General features: G+C 52.5%; 7 protein-coding genes across 7 annotated transcripts; 3 read left to right on the top strand and 4 right to left on the bottom strand.

The window, feature by feature from the left end:
- Window positions 1–1,976: 1,976 nt before the first annotated feature.
- Window positions 1,977–5,205, bottom strand: BO86DRAFT_411993 (actin-related protein ARP5). The gene is made up of 5 exons (XM_025674622.1): window positions 4,819–5,205; window positions 4,426–4,749; window positions 3,402–4,342; window positions 2,572–3,348; window positions 1,977–2,487 (listed from the first exon to the last, which is right to left on the bottom strand). The coding sequence occupies exons 1-5, from the start codon at window positions 5,006–5,008 to the stop codon at window positions 2,455–2,457; spliced, it is 2,265 nt and encodes a 754-aa protein (XP_025524873.1). The 5' UTR covers window positions 5,009–5,205; the 3' UTR covers window positions 1,977–2,454.
- A 170-nt stretch (window positions 5,206–5,375) lies between these two features.
- On the bottom strand, window positions 5,376–6,107 carry BO86DRAFT_391429 (DASH complex subunit DAD4). The gene is made up of 5 exons (XM_025672595.1): window positions 5,911–6,107; window positions 5,790–5,846; window positions 5,696–5,740; window positions 5,555–5,639; window positions 5,376–5,492 (listed from the first exon to the last, which is right to left on the bottom strand). Exons 1-5 carry the CDS (start codon window positions 5,911–5,913, stop codon window positions 5,464–5,466), a joined length of 219 nt encoding a protein of 72 aa, XP_025524872.1. The 5' UTR covers window positions 5,914–6,107; the 3' UTR covers window positions 5,376–5,463.
- Window positions 6,108–6,329: 222 nt separating this feature from the next.
- BO86DRAFT_381732 (uncharacterized protein) lies at window positions 6,330–7,030 on the top strand (the record flags this gene model as incomplete). The annotated part of the gene is made up of 3 exons (XM_025670783.1): window positions 6,330–6,821; window positions 6,912–6,938; window positions 7,007–7,030. The coding sequence occupies 3 exons, from the start codon at window positions 6,330–6,332 to the stop codon at window positions 7,028–7,030; spliced, it is 543 nt and encodes a 180-aa protein (XP_025524871.1).
- Window positions 7,031–8,028: 998 nt separating this feature from the next.
- BO86DRAFT_421201 (Got1 family protein) lies at window positions 8,029–8,801 on the top strand (the record flags this gene model as incomplete). The annotated part of the gene is made up of 5 exons (XM_025675264.1): window positions 8,029–8,059; window positions 8,154–8,180; window positions 8,253–8,301; window positions 8,376–8,391; window positions 8,505–8,801. The coding sequence occupies 5 exons, from the start codon at window positions 8,029–8,031 to the stop codon at window positions 8,799–8,801; spliced, it is 420 nt and encodes a 139-aa protein (XP_025524870.1).
- A 798-nt stretch (window positions 8,802–9,599) lies between these two features.
- pfy1 (profilin) lies at window positions 9,600–10,709 on the bottom strand. The gene is made up of 5 exons (XM_025672594.1): window positions 10,424–10,709; window positions 10,307–10,322; window positions 10,132–10,216; window positions 9,888–10,022; window positions 9,600–9,779 (listed from the first exon to the last, which is right to left on the bottom strand). Exons 1-5 carry the CDS (start codon window positions 10,449–10,451, stop codon window positions 9,648–9,650), a joined length of 396 nt encoding a protein of 131 aa, XP_025524869.1. The 5' UTR covers window positions 10,452–10,709; the 3' UTR covers window positions 9,600–9,647.
- Window positions 10,710–12,436: 1,727 nt separating this feature from the next.
- On the top strand, window positions 12,437–14,819 carry BO86DRAFT_171680 (uncharacterized protein). Its single transcript, XM_025666509.1, has 2 exons — window positions 12,437–13,472; window positions 13,523–14,819. The coding sequence occupies exons 1-2, from the start codon at window positions 12,543–12,545 to the stop codon at window positions 14,522–14,524; spliced, it is 1,932 nt and encodes a 643-aa protein (XP_025524868.1). The 5' UTR covers window positions 12,437–12,542; the 3' UTR covers window positions 14,525–14,819.
- A 4-nt stretch (window positions 14,820–14,823) lies between these two features.
- Window positions 14,824–21,310, bottom strand: BO86DRAFT_391423 (RNA helicase SLH1). Its single transcript, XM_025672593.1, has one exon. It carries the CDS (start codon window positions 21,229–21,231, stop codon window positions 15,115–15,117), a length of 6,117 nt encoding a protein of 2,038 aa, XP_025524867.1. The 5' UTR covers window positions 21,232–21,310; the 3' UTR covers window positions 14,824–15,114.
- Window positions 21,311–21,500: the final 190 nt, after the last annotated feature.

Raw genomic sequence — 21,500 nt, 5'->3', positions numbered from 1 at the left:
GAGGAAAAGGTTTTTGCAGTTGGCGCTAGTTGCAGCTATAGCTAGCTAGTCAGTTGGTTCACTGGTTGATTAACTCAATTCTTGTCCAGTACCCTTGTTCGTCTTCTGCCCAACGACAAGCATTGATGGACAGGGAGGGGGGGGAAGACCATCACAGCTCAGCTTCACAGGGGCCCGAAGCGGGAACGCTTGGCAGTGGGCGATTGGGATCACATCACTGATCGACAAGAGACATGGACTGATGGGAGGGGGGGGGGGGGTGTGGTGCAAGGGAGGTTGCGTGATGACTGAATGATGAAGAAGTGTCGAGTATACTCTAGGTATAAGTTGCTTCAATATCGGTTACCAAATGGCCTGTCATCAGGGCTTGGCGCCCCGGCATCCGGTACCGATGGTAATCTTACCGTCATGGTCACCGTCATGGTCTGGCCGCTCTTTCCGCCCTGCCCAGACTTGTTGTACTGTACGGGTCGACTGTACATGGATTTCTCCTTCGCTGATACTCCAAGAGAATGCAGTAGAATTAATATTGTTGGAAAACAACTGCAGAGATGTGTAGCAGCAAGAACAACAACAACAGCAGCAGCAAGAGCACCAACCGACAGAACAGCAACCACCACCACCACCACCATCAAAAACCAGGAACCAGTGGCCGAACCACGCCACGTCCATCGTGCAACCCGCGGATGACCAGGAAGGTAACCTTCGAAGGTTTCCAGTTGTTTTCCTTACCCTCCCCTCTTGCCTCTGCCTATCGAAGCTTCGAGCTTAGCCGAACGGCGCTGCAGATCCTGCCGGATGCCTGCGGCAGCAACCAGTTTGATTAATCATTCTTTACTTACTACGGAGTAGAATACTGATCAACTGACTGATGAAAGATACTCAAGACCCACAAGGCTGATAAGGACCTTCTTCCTTTCACTTTTCACGCTCATACTCATTTGTCGGACCTGAACATGAACCCACTTCCTCACCTTATACAAAGTAAGATCAATAATACACCGCAGAGATACTGTGTACAGTACGTACTGTATGTACTAGTAGGCTCTGGAATCTACACCGACCAGCCGACCAGCCCTCCATCCATACTGTTCTGTAGAATCACATACCCATCCCATGACCGTATCACATCATCTCTACCCTCTCCATCCCCACACAACGTGCACCAACTCGACATTCACATCCACACAAAGGCATACAGTAACATAACAATACCGAAGACAGTACACTGTAGTACAAACCCATCATCATTACCTACCTACCTACACCAAACCCCAAAAACCTACCTCATGGACCTCGTGACTACCCCCAATAGTCAATTAACTCTCGCTGCTGGGCTGCCTCGATTCGATTCACACCAGTCAACGAACAACCACCCCCCCCTCTTTCTCATGTCCTATCCTGTCCTATCCTATCCTGTGCTCGGATAGAAAAGCATCAAGCAAAACCAATTGTAGCCCGCAAACCAAAAGAACCACGTCGGTTTTTGTTCCGAGGATCGAATGGTCCACACTTTGTCTGTCTTTGATTTCCCCCCCCCCCCCCCCCCTTACATTTTCGGAGATCTGGGGAGGATCTGCTGGGGCTGGTGCTGGTAGGTGTGGTGGTGGGGTTTGTGTTACGATACAATACAGACTTGATTGTCCTTGGACAATTGGGACAATGGGGAATGAAAGTCTAACGATGCCATACTCCACAAGGGAAGAGCTATTGAACTCTCGCGCCCGAACGTCGGTCTTGCAGATTCTCAATTTCCTGGGATCTCAGCTTCCTCCCAGATTAGAGAAATGGATGTTTCCATCGGGTAGATGGATAGACAAGATTTTTGATCATCTCTAGCAGAAGCATTTGGGTACTACATAGCATAGAGGAGGGAGATCATCTCTTGGCGGGAGGCTAATCGACCCGTGCATACACCTATGGACAAGTCCGCCGGGGAAAAAATGAACAGACTTCAGTATTCTAAAGGTTGAAAAGCTAGTTTCATTGAATTAGACAACAAGAGCCCTCTTCTTCCAGCACAAGCACATTCACGCAGCAAAAATTCAAAAATAGGTTCTTTCCTGTTGAATCAAGTTAGGTATTGAATTTTGTCCCCTCCCACCCAATTTGAACTCGCTTGGACGCCGGACGCCGTGTTGTATCCTAGCTAGCTGGAAATCCTCAACTCCACCACGTGCCTGAGGGGTCCATCGTCCGCAAAACAAAAATCATATTCCAAGTAGCACTGGAACATAAAGCTGGCGAGTGGTGCAGGAACGGGACGAGCGGGACAGCAAACTCGGATTCTGTGAGATGTTATGGATTTCTGTCTTATCCGTAAGCCCCGGAGCGAGGCTCAGTGACCTCATGTCGGGAAGACAATCAGCGGATCAAAGCGCATGTCCTAGATCGACAGGGTCGATAAGGTCAAAAAGCACACACACGCACCCACCCACCAAGTGTCCGGATATCCTACCATGTGGTGACATTACCCAGATCATGTTCCTATTGTAGACCGTGGTCAGCCCCGATACATGCACATCACATCATCCGTGGTATTACTCCCGTCGGGAGGCTCCACAAACTTACCTTGAGGTATTCGCTGCCCTTCTCGAGGTACTCCTGCCGTGTAATGGACGACTTGCGGAGTTCCGACCCTGACGCCCACTGAGCGGCGCCCTTCCAGGCATCTAGGATGGGGTCCGCCGCGCGGCGGACGTTCAACACGCTACCAGCCGGTAGACGCGCCTGGAAATCGTGACGGAACCGCTCGTCGAAGTTCTGGAAGAGCGTATTGCCACCGGTGAAGAAAACATCACGCAGCAGCCGGGCCTGTTCCTCGGGGTTCGAGAAGCGCTGGTTGACAATATCGGCGGCGATCTCGACCAGTCCCGCCTGGTCGATGCCGGCGATGGATGGCTTGAAGACAACCTCGGGGACCCGGATCCGTTCCACGTTCAGATGGATCTGATGGGCCTCGCGCTGACTCTCTGGATCGAACGGCCAGGGACCCCGCAGGAACACGTGCACCAGGCTCTTGGTCCAGTCGGATTGCGCCGCCAGCGTGTGGTTCTCCGTGAATTCCGGATCGTATTCCAGAAGCTCCTTCTCGGCCGCGTCCAACAAGCCGCCGAGATCCTCTTCCTCTTCCTCGTCACTTTGGTCGCCTGTGGCCACAGTACGGTAGACACCCCAGTCTTCGTCGTTGGCGCCGAAAGTGTCGTCATCGCCGCCTCTCCGTCTCTTCTTGGGGCCGTCCGCGGCGAGGTTGGCTAGGGTCTTCATGCGCATTTGGCTGGCGAGCGACTTGCGATTGCCCAGGTCAGCCTTCATCCTGTCGCGTTCTTTGATTCGTTGCAGGAGGCTCTATAGGACTATGTCAGTGCCAAAGTGGAAATGTATGTAGGTAGATGAATTACCTGACGGTTGGCCCTTCGTTCAGCCAACCAATTATCGAAGTCGTTCTCTCGCTTTTCGCGGTCAAGCCTCTCTTCCTCCTCCTGACGAGCCTTCTCTTGTTCCTTCTCGGCCTTGGCGCGTTGGCGAGCCTCTACGTTAGACTTCATCAGTCGCTGGTGGCGCTTCTCCTTGAGCCCGGCCTCATCGAGCTCCTCGTCAGGAACATCCAGCAGCGGGAATGACATCTCCTCCTGAGGTTCCTCCGTCTCCTCGATGCCCAGGTCACGATTCCGCGAGCGCTTGATCGACCGCTCAAGATCGCGGATCAAGCGGTCGAGGTGTGCATCGTCTTTCAGATCCTCAGCTTCCAGGATGCGTCGGGCCTCCTTCTTCGACTCGGACGCAAGCCCCCGCTGTAGATCCTTGTAATATTCCAGTTCCTGTTCCTTCTTCATCAACTTTTCCAGGCGCATCTTCGCAGCCTGCTCCTGCAACCTCCGCCCGCTCTCCTTCTTCCGCTCCGCAATGCGCGCCAGCTCCTCTTCCGTCTTTTCCGGAATAACATGCTCCGTGTACGGATATTGGATGATGTGGTCCCGATCCTCCAGCCCCGTCCAGTCCAGGTACCGGCTTAGTTCTTGATCGTAGTCCTTCGAGACATAGCAGTGCTTGTGCACCAGATCTTGCATCTGGTTGTCGGTCATGCGGGCCGGAAAAGTCGGGTATTTCAGCCGCATCAGCTTTAAGAGGTATTCGGACGCGTGCAGACCGCCCCAGTTCAAGCGCGAGCAGTTCGACAGCAGGGCCTTGTTGTTCAGCACGGGAATGACATGCGTGGACGTATGCGATGAGGAGACGATGAGGCCGTCCGTGCCACGATTATACCGGTAGGAGAACAGGGAGTCGATGCCATAGGCTACTGACGGCGCCGAATAGCATTCAAAAAGGATTTCGTTCATCACTGCAACCACATTAGCAAACACAAGTTTACCTTTCCGTTTGACCACATCTGCCCAAGAACGACAAGGCGGCCTTTAAACTTACTGCGTCGCGGATAGGTCAGGTTCGCGATCGGCTCAGTCATAACGATGGGTCGATCGACGCCTCCGTCGGCGCCTCCGTCCACCCCCAGCTTGATAAACAAGTAGTCCAGCACTCCCTCCATCACGTCCCAGTTGCCCACCACACTTGAGCCGGGATCGAACGCATACCGTAGCTGTCCACGCGTCGTGGCGTCGACGTAGGCGTCGTTTCCGATGAATTGACAGGCTTTGTTCAGTTTCCGATCGCGATACCGACTCATCACGGGGGGAATGATGAAGCGGGGCTTCTTGTCGAAGGACCAGCCCGCTTTGACCAGGTTGGAGCCTAGACAGTAGATGAGATAGGGTTAGCGACCGAGATTCATGACCGAAGAAAAGGGTGACCTTCACTCACCATTATCAATGACGATGGCGCTGGTCCCGGTACTCTTCGCATAGCCCTCAGGTTGAGGTGCGTGGTACCCTTTGAACGGGTGATCTTGGACATTGTAGGCCGTGGGAATTGGCGGTTTTGCGGCCGTCTTTTCAGAGGAATTGACCGAAAATCGAGTGGGAAGGACGGTTGAAATTGAAGTGATGGCCATGGTGGTCTTCTGGGGCCAACCGGGCCCGGTTCAACAGGACTAGCAGTTCCAAGAGCTTCTAGCCAACACTAATTCATTGCATTGCACCTGGTCGCGAGTTGCAATTTGTATGGGTAAAGCGTTGGTAGGTTAGGATGAGAGATGTCGAGTGCCCTCCCTCAAAATGGTTCTTGGAAGGGAGAACTGGAAGAAGTCTGGAGGCGGCGGCGGGAGTGGTGATGAACGGGATAGTCAAGAGCCAGTTCGCTGCACCTTCCGGCCGCCGGCGCCGCATGATGCCAAGATCATGGGGAAACACCTTTTATACAGAACAAGCAAGGAAAATTATCCGGGGTTTTACACGGTTTACTCAACAGCACAAGTCTCATTCACCAATAAAGAAGAAATATTTCATTGAAACAATCGAAACAGAATATCATATCGTCGTAAGTACAATGGTGTACGCTGGCAGAAGCTCAGGATGGCTCCTTCAGGTTGTCCGTCGCTGGGAGAAGTTAGCAACGTTGAACCAGGCAGGCGCTGTTGCCGACTCGGAATCTACAATACCTTCCAGGTGGAAGAGCACATTGGACTGGTAGTTCTTGAACATCTGCGCTACGAGCTCGACGTTCATGTTCTGGATGTTGATTTCCTGTGATACAACAGTCAACATCATCGACGACAAATGTAAAAGGATGTGAAAAATACCTGGAGACTGCGATTCATGACCATTATTGATTCATTAAGTTTTTCCTGGGCCTAGTCAGTCGTGACATCTGACTGATTGTCGGGAATAACACACAATGTTGCCGATGATGCGAGATAGTAGCAAGGCTTGCTGATGCTCGTGAGGACTTTCCTGCATGACTTTTAGTTCTTCTCTTCTAGTAGTCCACTTGTACTTTGATTCTGAGGGTGCTTACCATAGTGGCACACTGCAAGGTAGACGCTCTGAGATCGTTTGATAGTGATGTTTGTCTGTTGCTGCCCGTTTGCCAAAGAAACCAACCAGTGTGTCACGTGACTGAAACCGGTCGTTGCGTATCTCAAAAAGGGACAGTAGATATGATGCAAAGAATTGTTCTAGAATTGAAATGCCTCAATATAGAAGACTACACGGAAAGAGTCTCCTGAATTGTTATTGCTGGGTTGGGGTGGTGATGCCAGCGCCTTCATACAACGGCGGCCTGGGTCAATCCGCACATGCTTCCGGACCGCACTTCTAGACTCTCCTCCCTCAGAATCAACTCCGACATTCACAACCAAGCAACCAGCTTCTCAAACCACGACGCCAGCTTTGCACCATCAACAACTCGGAGCGCATTGAGACACATTCCTCATCATGGCTCCTCTGACACCAGCAGACAGCGAGAAACATCAGCAACTCCTGGACCGTCTCGACATCGCGCACGTCCATCGCCCATTCCGCAACCCGCACTGGAAGCCCTCCCAACGGCGCAACAAGAACGTCAAACAGCTTATATCCGAGAGCTCGAGAAAAGAGGCCTCGGTGATGGCCACACAGACCAACTCTGGGGCATCGACGCCGCTCCCCGCCACCACCTCCGCCAGCACCGAAGGAAGCCAGACCCCTGCGGAGGGTGGCTCACGAACCGACATCGCGCAAGCCGCGCAGAACCTCTCCACGCTGGTCCTGGAAAAGAACGCTCGCGCGGCCTTCTCCGGCCCTACTGTGACCTACACCAATATCGAGTCCGCTCCTTCCTTCAATCCTTCCCAGCAGACCCGATACTGCGACATCACCGGCCTGCCGGCCCCGTACACGGACCCCAAGACGAGACTGAGATATCACGACAAGGAGGTTTTCGGCGTGGTACGGACGTTGGGACAGGGTGTTCCGGAGAGTTATCTGGAATTGAGGGCTGCACACGTTGTGCTGAAATGAGCTTACGATATCTGGGAGTTACTTTTTACCATGGGATTATATAGGGTAAGTTCCGCATGGTCTACGCAGACTGAAGAACAAATGAAGAGTAGGATCTAATGTTCTTTTTCTAGCTAGGCGCTATGACTCTTTTCTGATTTTGAGATATAATAATGTACGACCAACACAGTCAAGCGATTCCACCCCCCTGCCCCTCTCGAGACAGGTTCAAGGAACTGCTCCGGCTTATTCGTGATCTTGTATTATGAGAAATACGATTTTGATCTTCGCCTCTGTGCTGGAAGAACCAGCACTCGACTAGTACCGACGATCCACCGGAGGGAACGTCAGTTACAGCATCACTGGGGATACTGTCGCCGCGGCGTATAGTTGCGCTCAGCCATAGGCTGGCACAAAGATAGCATACGTGAGGAGAAAGTCAGGAGAGGACCTAGTAGTTGCAAGCACGCGTCGTGCTTGCAGTGTCACTCCATGTCATGTCGAGTCGTTCAACAGTAGCACTAGGAATCCACCATTGAAGTGTTGTTCTGATGTATTCATCCAGTTGTTCACCTCAGCATAAGAGGCATTGAACCGCATTGCTGACGTAGCCACCCGATAGGTAGTGTTGGGTGTTGCCCATAACACCATAACAAATCTCGAAAGGAGAGTCGGTACTGTCAATGAGAGAAAAGAAATAAGGGAGCAAAATCGCGAGTTTTGTGGAAGTGCGGAAGCCAGTCGACCGCCATCCCAAGACGGACTAGTTCTCATCTCGCCAAGAAAGGAACGTGGCAGAATTGGGGAATTTTGGGCGCCTATCATCAATGTTTATTCAACTCGTTGGGGAAAATCGGTTGATTGTGTTCTAGCGATCGAGACGAAACAGCATCGATCTTCTACTCTACCCTTCGGATTCGTCTCACTCACCTCTACGTGCGCCCAGCTTTCGCTGCCTCCCTGATCAACGTCTCCGCGCGCACGCGACATCTCCGCCGCTCATCGCGATCCTCTCCGCAGGCATCTGTTTGTCGGTCTACTCAGCATCTCGAGTTTCGCATCGCGCATCCGATTCGAATCTTTTGTCGTCGAACTAAGGCCACCATCCCCTCAGACACATCAAACCACCTACAATCCCCACATCAGTGAGAACAAAATGCCAACCATGTGGCTGTCCGACAATCAGAGTAAGCGCAACCGGCAACTCCGATCTACAACCCTCCCAGAACCAAGCTCCATGAGGCAGAAATTATGGCTAACACAGCGTCTTCCAACCAACAGAGATAGGAGTTATCTTCTGCTCCGCCGGTACGTCCACGAACTCACATACAAGACCAGTCTCACCCGACCAAGACCAGACCGATTGACCCAATTCAACAGGAGCACTATTCCTCTTCGGCGGAGTCCTAATGTTCTTCGATCGCTCACTGTACGTCCCAACACCGACCCTACCCTCCCAAATCACAACGTATCACCACAAAAGCTAACCTCCAAACCTCACAGACTCGCCATGGGCAACGTACGTTCCACTCATCCTTTCGCTCCCCCATCCCCCTTTCGCCCCCGCAAACCCTCTCCTCCTACGGAAACCATCCCACAAAAACTCCGAACTAATCACTCCGACCAAAATAGATCCTCTTCCTCATCGGCCTCACCCTAATCATCGGCGTCGAAAAGACCTTCGCCTTCTTCTCGCGCCGCCAGAAACTGAAGGGCACCGCCGCCTTCGTCGCCGGCATCCTGCTCATCCTCCTCCGCTGGCCGCTCACGGGCTTCATCATCGAGCTGTACGGGCTTTTCATCCTCTTCGGCGACTTCCTGGTGACCATCGGCCAGTTCGCGGGGAACATCCCCGTCGTGGGGCCGTACATCAAGACGGCGTTGGAGGCGCTGGCTGGCGGCCGGCGGAATGCCGAGTTGCCGGTATAAATCATACTCCGCTTCTCGCTCTCTTGGCCTTTTCGTGCTAGGCCCTTGAAGCGAGAATTCTACCGTCGTCACCAAAGCCTAATCAATAGGTCTTAAGCGACTTTTGTGCGGATGTGTTTCTGCGTCAACCCTGTTTATGCATGCACTGATGCGGAAAAAAAAATCCTCCTCTACTACAGTATAAGAGGCGTGATATAATGTTAACGTGTAAAACGAACTGACAACACGAGACTTACCTTCTTACCGTTCTTACGACTTTTATCTATATGATGCGCATGGAATATGAGATGTGGAATGTACTGGGTTCATGTACTTTTTCTTGCGGTGTGGAGAAAGATAAGGTATTTGTACTTTGCTTGCGGAAGAGGAAGGAAAGTCATTCTTCCGTGGGATGCATATGTTGACTCTGGCTGGAGTGGATTAGATGTTGTAATTGTTAATATTCTCTCTTTGGGCTGTTTCTTTTTCATCCGTTGCAGACCGGTTGTTGGATACATAGACATTCGTTTTCATATCAAGTAGTGATGACATATACAGGGTCACAATGGACTAATGATGTCCCAAGAGCTCTGACAGGTCGCATCATCCATCTGTATAGACAACAGCCGAGATCATCTCAGGAGAAGAAAAAGTTGGCACATATTGCACATATCTACGCGTTGTGGCTGATATCATATAACAACAGGAGAAAAGGAAAAAAAAAAAGGAGAAAAATTAAGAACAGACAAATCGAGAAGGAGACCACCGTGTTCTACATTCAGAGTATTACCACTGCTCCCCCTGGACTCGTCACCCCCCCCCCCCCCCAACGACAGACTTTTCGATTAGGTGTATACACCGGCCCATCTACCGGGGGTTGTTGATATAGTCAGCGAGGTTCTCGACGACGGTGGCGGCGTTGGTGGTCTGGACGGCCTCGCCATGGTGGGCGACGAAGACGCAGGAGTTGGCCTTGACGATGACGATACCCTCCTTGCCCTGTAACGAGTGGGTTTGATTGTGATTAGTTCAGCTTGTCAGGATAAGACGATCCCACGCGAAAGGACTAGGAGTATTGGAAATGGTCACGGGAAGAGGAAACCGTACCTTCTTGCCGTACACGCTGCGCTCGTCGGACTTGATGGTAACGAACTTCTCTCCTCCGACGACGACACCGGTAGTAAAGGCGCTGCTGGGGTTCTGGAAGATGGCGGCGACAGCGGTCAGCTCCTGAGGAGCGATCTGTTCGACGGGGTCAAAACTCTGCGTTCCATACGGAGAAGAGGAAGGGGGAGAGGGGTTATAGCCGCATGGGTAACTGCGCGCCGACCTGAGGGCGGGGGAATCATACCGTGAAGCCGGGGGACGAAGCCTCAACATCAGAGAAGTCGTAGGCAAGGATGGCAGCCTTGTCAAATTGGCCGGATCCCATCAAGCTGGAAGGCGAGGGTGGTTAGGATACATGCTGAGCTGGAGCGATATAGAGATGCATTGGAAGCGGGGTAGGGGCGGGATGGTGTATATACCTGGAATCGACATAGCCTGACCAAAACAAGAGTAAATTAGTTATCGAATACAGACGGTATAGTAAACAACAAGGAAAAATGGAGACCCCTGATGGGAGGGAGTAAGGGTGAGCATACCTTGCCAGATAGCGGAGTGCTGACCCATGGTGACGGTGGTGATGGAAGTGGTGGGTGGGATAAACAAACGACGGAGATGGTCGGGGAGAAGAACGGAAAGGAAGAAAGGAGGAGAGTTTCCACAAGGCAGAAAGAGTAGGGGGGTAGAAGGCGGTCGTCCAAGGAAAAAAGTCGGACCAGGAAAGATGATAAGTTGAATACTATGTAGTCCGATGGACAGGAGGAGAGATTGAGGAAAAGGAGGGGAAAGGAGATGAAGAGGGGGGGAGGAGGGTTTAGTCAGAAAGAAGATGATGAGGTGAGGTGGGGGTTTCTGTTGGTCGCTCGCACGCTTTCTCTCTCGTCCATTCCACTTTCTCTTGCTCCCTTGCTCTCTTGCTCTCAATGCGCCCCGCCAAGCTCCATCAGACTAAAATGAGACTGATTGACTGATTGACTGTTTCAATCATTCGGGTTCTCTATAGTTCTCTATAGGGTTTGTTCTACCACTCACTAGTTCCTACTGCTCAGCTTAATCTTTCTACTCTATTCACCATTTCAATAGTGCGAACCCTGATTGTCCCCTTATGCTCCCCTCTACGTCATTCCTCTCTTGCACCCGCGCCTGATCCGTGGTTTGGAGCTGTCTGTCTGTCTATCTATCCGTTTAGGCTTCTTGCGTGATTCCGACAGACCAGAGCACAAAGCAAAGATGAGAGCTTTGGGGCGGTGGAGGGGCCAACACCAGGTCTCCATAAGCTGAGGCAATTCGGAATAGCCTCCCTGCCATTGCGAATGCTAGACCCTGTTCAGTCCCACCGATGCTCTTACCGCCTCTTCTGTTTCTGCTCAAGATGTTGAAGAACTGAGACTTTTCCCCTTAGCGCAGGATTGCAAATGGGCAGTGGCGAAATGCATGAGACCAGGTCGTGTGTTGAACATCAACTGCACTCTTCACAATGCACGCTGCAGCCTACCGGCGTCTCTACTCTTCTCGATCTCCGACCGTATTCGCTCCCGTTGACGGAGCCTCACAGATGATCGACTTAGTCATGGGACCGGGCCACGTCAGATCAAGAGACCAGGGAAATTAGCCCTCGGGACAACCATTTGTTGGTCAGTCAGTCAGTCAGTTGCTTTGACAGCTGCAGACTTGCATCTGACATTCATGTCGTACGTACTTATAGTCTTCCCATGGACATGACACAACTCAATCATGACCTGTCATACCCACCGGTGCGCAGGACCGAACGGCACGTGCGAGAGAGCACGGAATGGGTCTGAAACAGTCTCCTTTCGCTTGTAGCGCCCACGCGAGAATCTGTGACAAAACCCCCCTTTGCTGCAAGTACTCATGTATCAGCATCTTAGATCTCCTTGATGAGAACGATGTTATTGGCTCCAAGATCTCAATTATGTCAGGACGATGTCCAGCTGCGAACTCAACCCTGCGTCTGCCAAGCGTGTTCTTTCGATCCCTCTCGCCCATGGGATGAAGCCGTAATCAAACGCTCAATCAATCAGATCCCGCGATAAGCATCTTCCGTGGCGCTTCGCAGATGCCACACATTTTCCGCCCGCGTAGCTCCTATAACGCCTCCTAGACAATTTACTTCCAGCGCTCTCGTTGGTTCCTGGGTTCTGGCGCTTCGTCAGACCTTACTCAGTCCAAATCCCATTCAGTATCTAGACTGACCATGGATCCAACAGAACAGTCTGACACTAACCAGCCCCTGCCGCTTGTTTCATTTAGGTGTTGCGCCGTCGGCCTCAGGCTCCACCCCGACAACGGCTTTGTCTGGCGCTTCTTTCTTTCCCTCAATTTACTGCTTCTCCTCCATCCCTCCTTTTCTCCCGACCATGACTGAATCTTCAGCTTCGTGACGGTTTCGTGGTACTGTTTCGGGCCTTCTGGAAGGCCGTCCATTCCTTTTTACTTGCAAGCCTTCATGACTGGTTCTTGAAGTTTTCTTCTCCGTCATTCTTTAACCTGTCACTCTTTTGCCGATTTATATTACCACCTCCACTCTTTCAAATCTGCTTGAATTAACCTCACGGGCACTCACGGACCCTTCCTTTCTCATCGCTAAGCAGCATATCCTTAATTTCTGGGGAAGATATCACAACCGGAACATTCATCATGGCTCTAGGTACCTTTCGTGGAAGGTCGCGTACATTGCGCCAGCCAGAGGCTAGCTCATCGCCCACTCAAAAGCACACAGACGTGCGGCCGCGCAAGAACTCCGGACGTCACGAACAAAGCGCAAACTTGTCGCAGGACTCTGCGCGCCCAAAGACGGCAGAGCAGCAGCAAAGGCATGTGCAGGATGCCAATCCTGGGTTTGATTTCCAGATCCCAACAACCCCATCGAATGCCATGACTTCGCCAACGAGCCCGATCATCTCACCGACAGACGGCTTGATTGGTGTCGCATTAGGAAGCCCCCGCATGATCGAGATGCCAATTGCAATGTCGCAAGAGCAACACTTCGAGAGGCCTCCGGAGGTCCCCGTGCGACCATCGCTACAGCGCAAACCAAGCAAATGGAAGAAAATTGGGGGACTTTTCAAAGCAAAGAGTGCATTGAGTGCACCTGTTCCTACCCAAGCCTTGTATCATGTCCAGCCGACTACTGAGTGGCCAATGCCGGCTTCTGCAGTCTCCATCAACAGACGCCAACCGATGCTCGAGGAGAGTCCCAAACTTGACGAGAAGCCAAAAACCGAGGAGGAGCCCAAGCCCAAGCCTGAGTATAACCATAGGAATAAGGCCGACCCCAGGCTCGATGATCAGCCCAGCCCCATCGAAGCCTGGCCATCCCTGGAACTGGAACCAACGCCGGAACTTACGGCCCTGAAGCATGAACAGCCAGAGACAACTGCCATCCATGAATCTTCTCAAACCGTTAATGCATCCTCGAACTTCATGCCCCTGCTTCAGATTGATATTCCTGATATCCAACTGGAACGGTACAGTGTGATGTTTGGGGGGGTTCTGCAGAAGAACAGACCCCCGTCCTTGAACCGACGGAGCAAGACGTTGAATGATGCGGACACAGAAGAGGCGAAGGTAAGTTGTCCATGCCTGCCAACCGTGATTATTCTAACAACCTGTTTCAGCAACCGTCGCCTCCGTCACCGGAAATGGTTCCTCCTCGTCGAAGGGCGACCTCACCCACGCGCTCACGGTCTAATTCTCCGAATTTCACATTGTTTCCCGCCACCCAAGTCAGCAAGGCTTCGAAGGTTCTCGGATCGCAGAACATACCGCGTGGCCCTAGCCCATTACACAAGACTCAGACATCATTAGCCGAGTCTCACCAAGAGGATGTGTCGAAAGATAAGAACCATCTCGTTCTCATGGTGCACAGTTCCCCGTCCTCGCACAAGCAACAGAGCTCCGTGTCATCGTACCTATCAGCAACATCTATCAGCTCCGAGGACGAAAGACTCCTCCTGCAGAAACTTAAGCCGGTGCGCAGCTACGTCGATGAGCGAGAGCCCGAGTGGGAGATCATCAACAAGAAGTCCCCAACCACCAACGAGCCTATGCTTCCTATTCCTCCTGCCATCCCGCGGCCGAAGGCTCCTGCCACCCTGACAATCAACACGCAAGTGCCACCCATCAGGACTTCTGGTGATTCCCGAAGCGACGCCTCATCACCCTTTTCTTTCGTCTCATCAGCCAAGTCGCCCAACACGCCGCGCAGCAGAACCAACCTTCCAGCGCGGTCTCCCACAGTCAGCCAGGCCAGCATCACCACCAGCAGCGCCACCACTACCCCAATCGCCGCCCGCCGATTCCCACTCGGCGACGAGAGGAAGAACGCCAGCACATCAGACCTGAACAAGCCTCTCCCCACCGTGGAGATCTCCATTGCTCGATCCGTCTCCGTCTCCAGGGGCAAGGAGATCTCCATCGCTCGGTCCGTCTCTGTCTCCAGGGGCAAGAAGCAAGTGATCGTCCCCATCCGGCCCCGGCTAGACCGCGCCAACACCACCGCCGCTGATCGGGTCGTGGAAACCAGGATCGCTCGTCCGCCGCCTCGCCTTCGAGATGGCGGGGACCTGAGCCCTAGGCCTGGAAGTACGCGGACCGTCCGTGTCGGCAACTTCATCTGACATTGTCCTTCCCATTCGAGCTTTTACTTTAGTAGTCCATTCTCACGATCCTATGTCACACTTTTGGTTCATCTTTCATTTGGCTCGATGACTTTTTTTTTCATCTCTTTTTTCTTTCTCAGCCGGCCTTCCTTTATTGCAAGCGCAGGTAGCATACACTTCTATGCTTTGATAGCTTACTTCCATCCATTCCACGTGACATAACTCATTTCTTACTGTGTCAGATCGATATCTGCCCTTTTCAGTCATGCTGGGTTCGACAGTCCCCGTCTTCATGTATCTATTTTTATCCCCCCATTTTTATGTTTGTTGCCCAAATACCCCGCTCGGTATCCAGTCCAAGGCACGGTCCGAGACCCTAGCCTTCTCAAATTAGATTTGATTTGCAATTCCGAAATCTATTGCTCTCGTGTTTCACGAACACAAAGCCAAGAACCACCTCCAAATTCCAGCAGAACAACACCTGAAACTCTAGTCATATCCCTTATTCTCTTCCAAGGCATCTACTGTATCACCAACCAACTTTCCCAAAATTGAGATACAGAGTAAATCCTCCTGTAGATCTAAGAGTATGTACAGAAAACGAAAAACTAAGGGATTATCTCATGGCCCTTCTCAGGGATAGTGGATTCCGGCACACTCTGCGTTTCAGCTCCCGTGGCGGCACCGGTCGGAACCTCCACCCGGGTCACTGTCCACTCCATGCCCGGGTACGAATCACTGATCACGCGCACGTTGACATGCTTGGTGCTAGGCGCCGCGGGGTTTTCGGGGAATTTGACCGAGGATCGGACTGTAAGTTGCTGCTGCTGCTGCTGCTGCTGCTGCCGCTCATTGGGTTTCTTGGCGATGCTGCCGCTGCCGCTGCTACTGTTAGAAGAGGTGCCAGCAGCGCCACGGCCACTGTTGTTGTTCTGACCATTCCTCTTTCCGCGCGGACCGGTTTGCCATGAAACGCGTTTCAGGGCGAGCAGCTCCCCATCCTGGCCATCGGGCTTCGCGCTGTAGATGAGCAGGAAGTACCCCTCGGTTTGGGGCTTGGGGAAGCGCGGGGCGTAGATCCGGCAGTCGCGGTCCATGGGGGCGTTTTTGCGGACGATGGAGACGGTGACCCCGCGGGGCGTGATGGTGGCAATGGAGACGGCGAGGTTGGGGAGGTAGGCTGCGGCCTTGGCGAACTGGGCTTGCGACGCGGAGAGAGTGAGCTTGCGCGCGAGCGAGGAAATGGCGCCGGTGTGGAGGGCGGCGAGAGCGGCGAGTGTGGGCGGGAGGACGCTGCTGTTGTTCTTGCCGCCCTTGGAGTCGGTGGTATTGCTGATATCGACGCCGGGCAGGATCGACAAGGCCGAGTCCTCGGGCCAGCGGGCGGATTTGATGCTCTGGAGAAGGCTCATGAACATCTGGCAAGCGTGCGGGTAGCCCAATTCGGCCATGACGTCGATTGAGGCCTGAATAATACGGATGCCCTGGTCGAGGACGGAGGTCTGATCACCGACATAATCGGAAATTGGGAGGTCGATGCGCGACATATACGCCTGCAAGAGGAGAAAGGCTTTCACGTGCGGGTCCCAGAGGGGCAGGTCGCCCATCGAGTCGACGGAGAGGGGTAGGTGGTTCGCCAGTTCGGCGTTGATCAGGTCCTCGTTGTGCCGGACGGGGAGCTCGTCGAATTCGCTGGCGGAGCACATCCAACTCAGGACATCTTGGAAGGTGGGGTTGGGTTTGGCATGCGACATCAAGTAGCGAACAGTCTTGTGCGAGAGGTAGTAGTAGCTCATGATTTTGCCAAAGGGAGTAGGGTCAACATCGCCAGTGGCCGAGTCGAAGGCGACGCATGATGATTCAGCAAGCTCGCTGAGAGACTGATCGACCAGGTCAATCATAAATTCTTGCGCTATAGCTTGAGCAGCCATGGTGTTGTGCTCCTCGGCCGAGATCTCGAGCCCGTAGTACGATGGGTTCTTGTGAAGACGCCGGAAGAAGAACGTCCAGGTCAGGTAATCCAGAGCATCCTGTTTCGTGGTGATGGTTCCCGCCGACACCTCAGCGCCCAAGTGGTTGTCAAGAACCTTATGCAGAGTCGATTCAACAGGGAATCCGGTATGCAGGAAGTGCTTGTAAAAGGCTTTCTTTGCGTCCTGCGTAAAAATCCGTGCAATACCAGACGTGTCGAACTGCGGACGTCCTGCACGACCCAGCATCTGCAACACATCTGTCAGGTCCATGTCCCTGTAGCCTTCGATCTTGGCATCGAAGAACTGGGTACCCTTTACAACGACTAGATGCGCAGGCAAGTTGACACCCCATGCGAGCGTACTTGTCGCCACCAGAATCTGGATCTTGTTGTTTGCGAAAAGCTCCTCGGCTAGTTGTCTGTCAGATTCAACCAGGCCAGCATGGTGCAGACCGATTCCGAAGCTAAGTGCCTCTCGTAAAGCATCATCCTTGACCCGAGTAAGGTTCAATTGCAGATCTTCTTCCGACATACGGACAAAGCGTCGAGGATTATCTTCCATACCACAGTAGTTGATCAGATCCTTGGCAGTGAGACGAGTCTGTCGGCGGGAGGCAACAAATACGATGACTGGTTTGTCAGGAGAGTGATTCTTAATGGCCAAAAATGTTGGCCTGTTCATCGACTGCATGAGAGGGCAGAAGCCACGCTGCTCAGGGAATCCATCGATGTAAATCTCCAGAGGCACAGGGCGCACAGAATGGCGGAAGTTATAAAGACCTTCCTTTACACCTAGCCAATTCGCAAGATCGCTAGCGTTTGCACAGGCAGTGGACATACCCATCAATCGCACAGAGCCCTTGGACTGAGAAGCAATGTAGTTCATTCGAGACACAATGATTTCGAGAATAGGTCCTCGATCACCGCCAAGCAAGTGGATCTCGTCGATGATCACCAAGCTCACTTTACGCACGTAGTCTCTGGTCTGCCAACTACGCGAGATACCGTCCCATTTCTCGGGAGTTGTAATGATGATATCCGCGTCTCGGATCGTCCGAGTATCAGGAGTGTTATCTCCGGTCAACTCTACCAGCTTGAGACCCATAGGGCCCGTGAGACGCTTCTTCCAGTCCTGAACTCGCTCACGCACAAGCGCTTTCATTGGCGCGATGTACACGACCTTGGAGCCGGGCTTCTCTCTGAAAGCCCACCACATAGCCAGCTCTGCGGCCACCGTCTTTCCACTGCCTGTCGGGGAACCTAACAGAACATTGGCTGGGGTGTGATACAAGAGATGAAAGATTTGGGTTTGCATAGGGTTAAAAAACTGGAAACGTTGTGCGTAGAGCTCTTCCAGAATTGGGTTCTTCAAGGCAGAGATAGGCAATGGCTGAAGGTTAAGTAGATCGGTGTACACACTCTCCGTATCGGGACGAATGAGATGCTGGAACGACACCGGTGTGACCGTCTCAGCACCCAGCCATCGATCCGAGATCGCGCGGACATAGATCTGGCTAGGCAACGGATCGGACAGTGGAATTGTGAAGTTCAACTCGTGCTCATCATGCAACTTCTTCCGGCTCAGGATGAAGTACTCATGGTGGTAGATCTCGGATGTTTCCGAGTTCTCCACCCAGATCCAGTAAGATTCCGAGGCTCCATGGTGTCTATCATTCCAGCTGAATTCAGGGTAGAGCAAAAGACGAATCCGCAAGACATCACGATTCAGCGGTGCAATCTCGGCTTCGACGCTTAGCGTAGGGAAATTGTCCAGTAATTTCGCAAGCGTTCGACCCATCTTATGATTGTGAACCAGCTGTCCGATTTCGGCCGTTTCCATATCTCTCAAGTTTTCGATAGCTGACGTTGGAAGCTTTTCGTCCAAATTCCTAAGAATTGGTTGAGGAAGGTCGAACTGATGGAACGGGTGGTCAAAAGGCCACATTTGCTTTTCGATCGATTTGCACATCGACAAAAGCACTTGACATTGGTAGCCCCAGCGTCTGTTCAGGGCTATCATGAACAGAGCACGACAGATACGAGCAGCGTTTTGCGCCACATAGCCGGTATCAGAGACCAAGGCAAAATCCTCGATTCTAGCGCGGGAGATGTACGACTGGAGCAGAATGTTGGTCTTTGCATGAGGCGAGTCGTTTCCACCCTCTACTTCTGTCTGGATAGCCTCGTCTCGTAGCCTGTTGAGTTCCTTCGACTCGCTCTCGCGCGCTTGGATGTTATCGAATTCACCGCTCATGCTAATCATGCTTAGCACATCAGCTTCAGTGGCACGTGGTCGCATCATGTTGTTGAATATCTCAATACTTGTCTGTAGGACATAGTACTGGCTTGCTATGCGGCCCACGTCCTTAGCTTTGAGGTCCTCCGTCTTTTCGTTGTATATAATCATTTGGCTCTTTTGAAGAACAAGTGCCGCTTGTATGATTAGCTGACGACGTCTCTGAACCAGCATCGGATCGTCGCGGATCTCAGCCCAGTCAATGCCATAGTTCCGGGGCTCGCGCAGCATGCGAACAAACAGATACGAGTATCCCAGCCATTGCACAGCTTCTGCGACTGAAGTGACCGTGCCCAGTGAGATTTCCGCATTCAGATTGTCCACGAGACGACTCGAGAACCTGGATTCGATCGGCTGCTGCGACGTTACTGCGGAGATATAGTGGTTCAATTTATCGTGGGTGGTACAGATGAACCCAATACCAGTGTCCTGGAACTGGGGACGACCAGCACGACCAAAGATCTGCAAGACGTCGAGGATACCCAGGTCGACAAATTTACCCTCCTGTGGATTGTAAAGCTGGGTACCTTTGATGACAACTGCCGCGGCGGGAAGGTTGACACCCCACGCGAGTGTCGCAGTACAGCAAAGCACCTTGATTAGTCCTTCGGAGAATAGACGCTCCATCAGGTTACGGTCACTTCGACTCATTCCTGCATGATGGGTTCCAAGTCCACCCGCGAACAATTCACGCAGCTCGCGAGCACGACTGCGTTTCACATCTGCCAAGCCGTTGGAGTACCCTTCTTCTTCTTGACAGCTGAAGAGGCCTTCACAACCCTCTTCGCTGGCCATCTGACGAAGCATCCGAGCAGTTAGGACAGTATCCTTTCGTGAGTGAACAAACACCATGACCTGATGTCCTCTCTCAAGCATATCGCGGACCTTCTCAAAGGCTACGACATCGATATTCTCACGCGACTGTTTCGAGCCAGGCTTCCCTTTAACACCAATGAAATGTTGCTCTAGTGGTACAGGGCGGAAAGATCCATCAAAGTAGAACAGACCAGCCATTTTGTTGACTTTAAGGAAGTCTGCAACATCGATATAGTTGGGCAGCGTAGCGGACAGACCGACAATGCGAATGAGAGACTGTGTGCTTTCCACTTGACGCTGGGTACGTGCTACTAAGGACTCGATGACGGCACCACGCTCATCATGTAGCATGTGAACCTCGTCGATAATAAGCAGACGCACCTTCTGTACAAGTTCCGTGTCGCCCGTGCTCTTTCGGGTGACCACATCCCATTTCTCAGGGGTAGTGACGATGATCTGAGTCTCCACAATCTCTCGCTTGGTCAACTGCATATCACCTGTCAACTCGCGAACCTTGATGTTAAGCCAAGCGAGTCTCTTCCCCAGCTTCTCGGTGACTTCAGCTGCCAAAGCCTTCATTGGGGCCACATAGATAATCTTGAAATCCTCCAGCTGCACCGCAAACTCGGTTGCATCTGGCTGCTCGATGGGGTTGGGGATAGTGTTCTTGCCAATAGCGTTCAGGATCGTTAGCATCGCGGCATCTGTTTTACCAGCACCAGTAGGAGCACAAATGAGCATATTTTCATTCGTCCTATAAGCAACATCATAGAGCAGACTCTGCATGCGATTCAAGGTCTTGTAACCTCTGAAGGTGCCTTGGCAAAGACCATCCATGGACGCTATGGGCACCAGCTTCTGACCGGGAAACAAGCCGCCCGTCTTGGACGCTGGGACTTCGATCTCGGTGTACTTCTTTTCTTCAATTTGCTTACTACCCATCGGCAGCCCATACCTCTTCCCTCCAAGGGAAAGCACGTTTCTGGATTCGTGCATCTTGAACACATGAGGATAATGCGGTTCGGTCCTTGTCTGTGCCTCCAACAGTGGCGCATGCTTATGCTCGTAATCCTGCTGTCGCAGAGCTTGCTCGCGCTCCGCCCTGGTTTGGAGTCTACCAGAGAACAGACCATCTGTCTGGGCCTCTGTGCGTGCATGGGAGTACGCATTCGAGATGATCTCCGACCGATGGGCGATCAAGTCGATGACAAAATCCAGATCGTCGAACCCGACTATTTCGGCCAACGACATCTGGAGTTCGTCATCTCCACTATCGGTGGCCAGCGCAGCTGTGATCTGCTGTGCAATGTCGTGTGCCTCGAGGCCGGGTTTTTTGGAGGCGAGGCTGTGGCACTTCTGCTCGAGCCATGTCTGGTCGTATGCCGATGTTAGCGGAGCGGAGGAGCGGTCATCGAAATCATCAAATCCCTCGCTAGATTCATCGTCTGAGCTGATGATATCCCAGATGTCGTCGTCGATGGTTCCGGGCGATGAATAATCATCCTCAAAATCCAGCTCCAGGTCACTTCCGTAACTGGGTTCCTTGGCGGGGTCTGAGGGAAGCTTCAAATCGGCGATAGCCTGGCGCATGGCTGCCAGCTGGGTGAGCCATTGCGACTCGATGGATCCAGTGCCATCCATTTTGACGAGTGAGACGCAGATTGATTACGAGCTTCCAGCACCCCAAACTCCCAAAAAAAAAAGGTGAGAGTGAGAAGTGAGTGGTGAGTGGGGAGTGGTGGGATGAGCCGGGCTGGTGGGCGATGACGGAAGTACCCGGCAGAATAGCCACCGCCTTGCATCGCTATAGAGCCGGGCGGTGAGCCGAGTCTACTTGTATTACTTAGGATTATGGATACTGGGTAGCAAAGAAGTGACATCTCTCTTATGAATATTACTCAGCAATTCAA

This window comes from Aspergillus japonicus (assembly GCF_003184785.1).
Source record: "Aspergillus japonicus CBS 114.51 unplaced genomic scaffold BO86scaffold_51, whole genome shotgun sequence".
NCBI classification, from domain to species: domain Eukaryota; kingdom Fungi; phylum Ascomycota; class Eurotiomycetes; order Eurotiales; family Aspergillaceae; genus Aspergillus; species Aspergillus japonicus.
The sequence above is the reverse complement of the archived record's forward strand: the minus strand, read 5'-3'. Positions and strand labels throughout refer to the sequence as shown.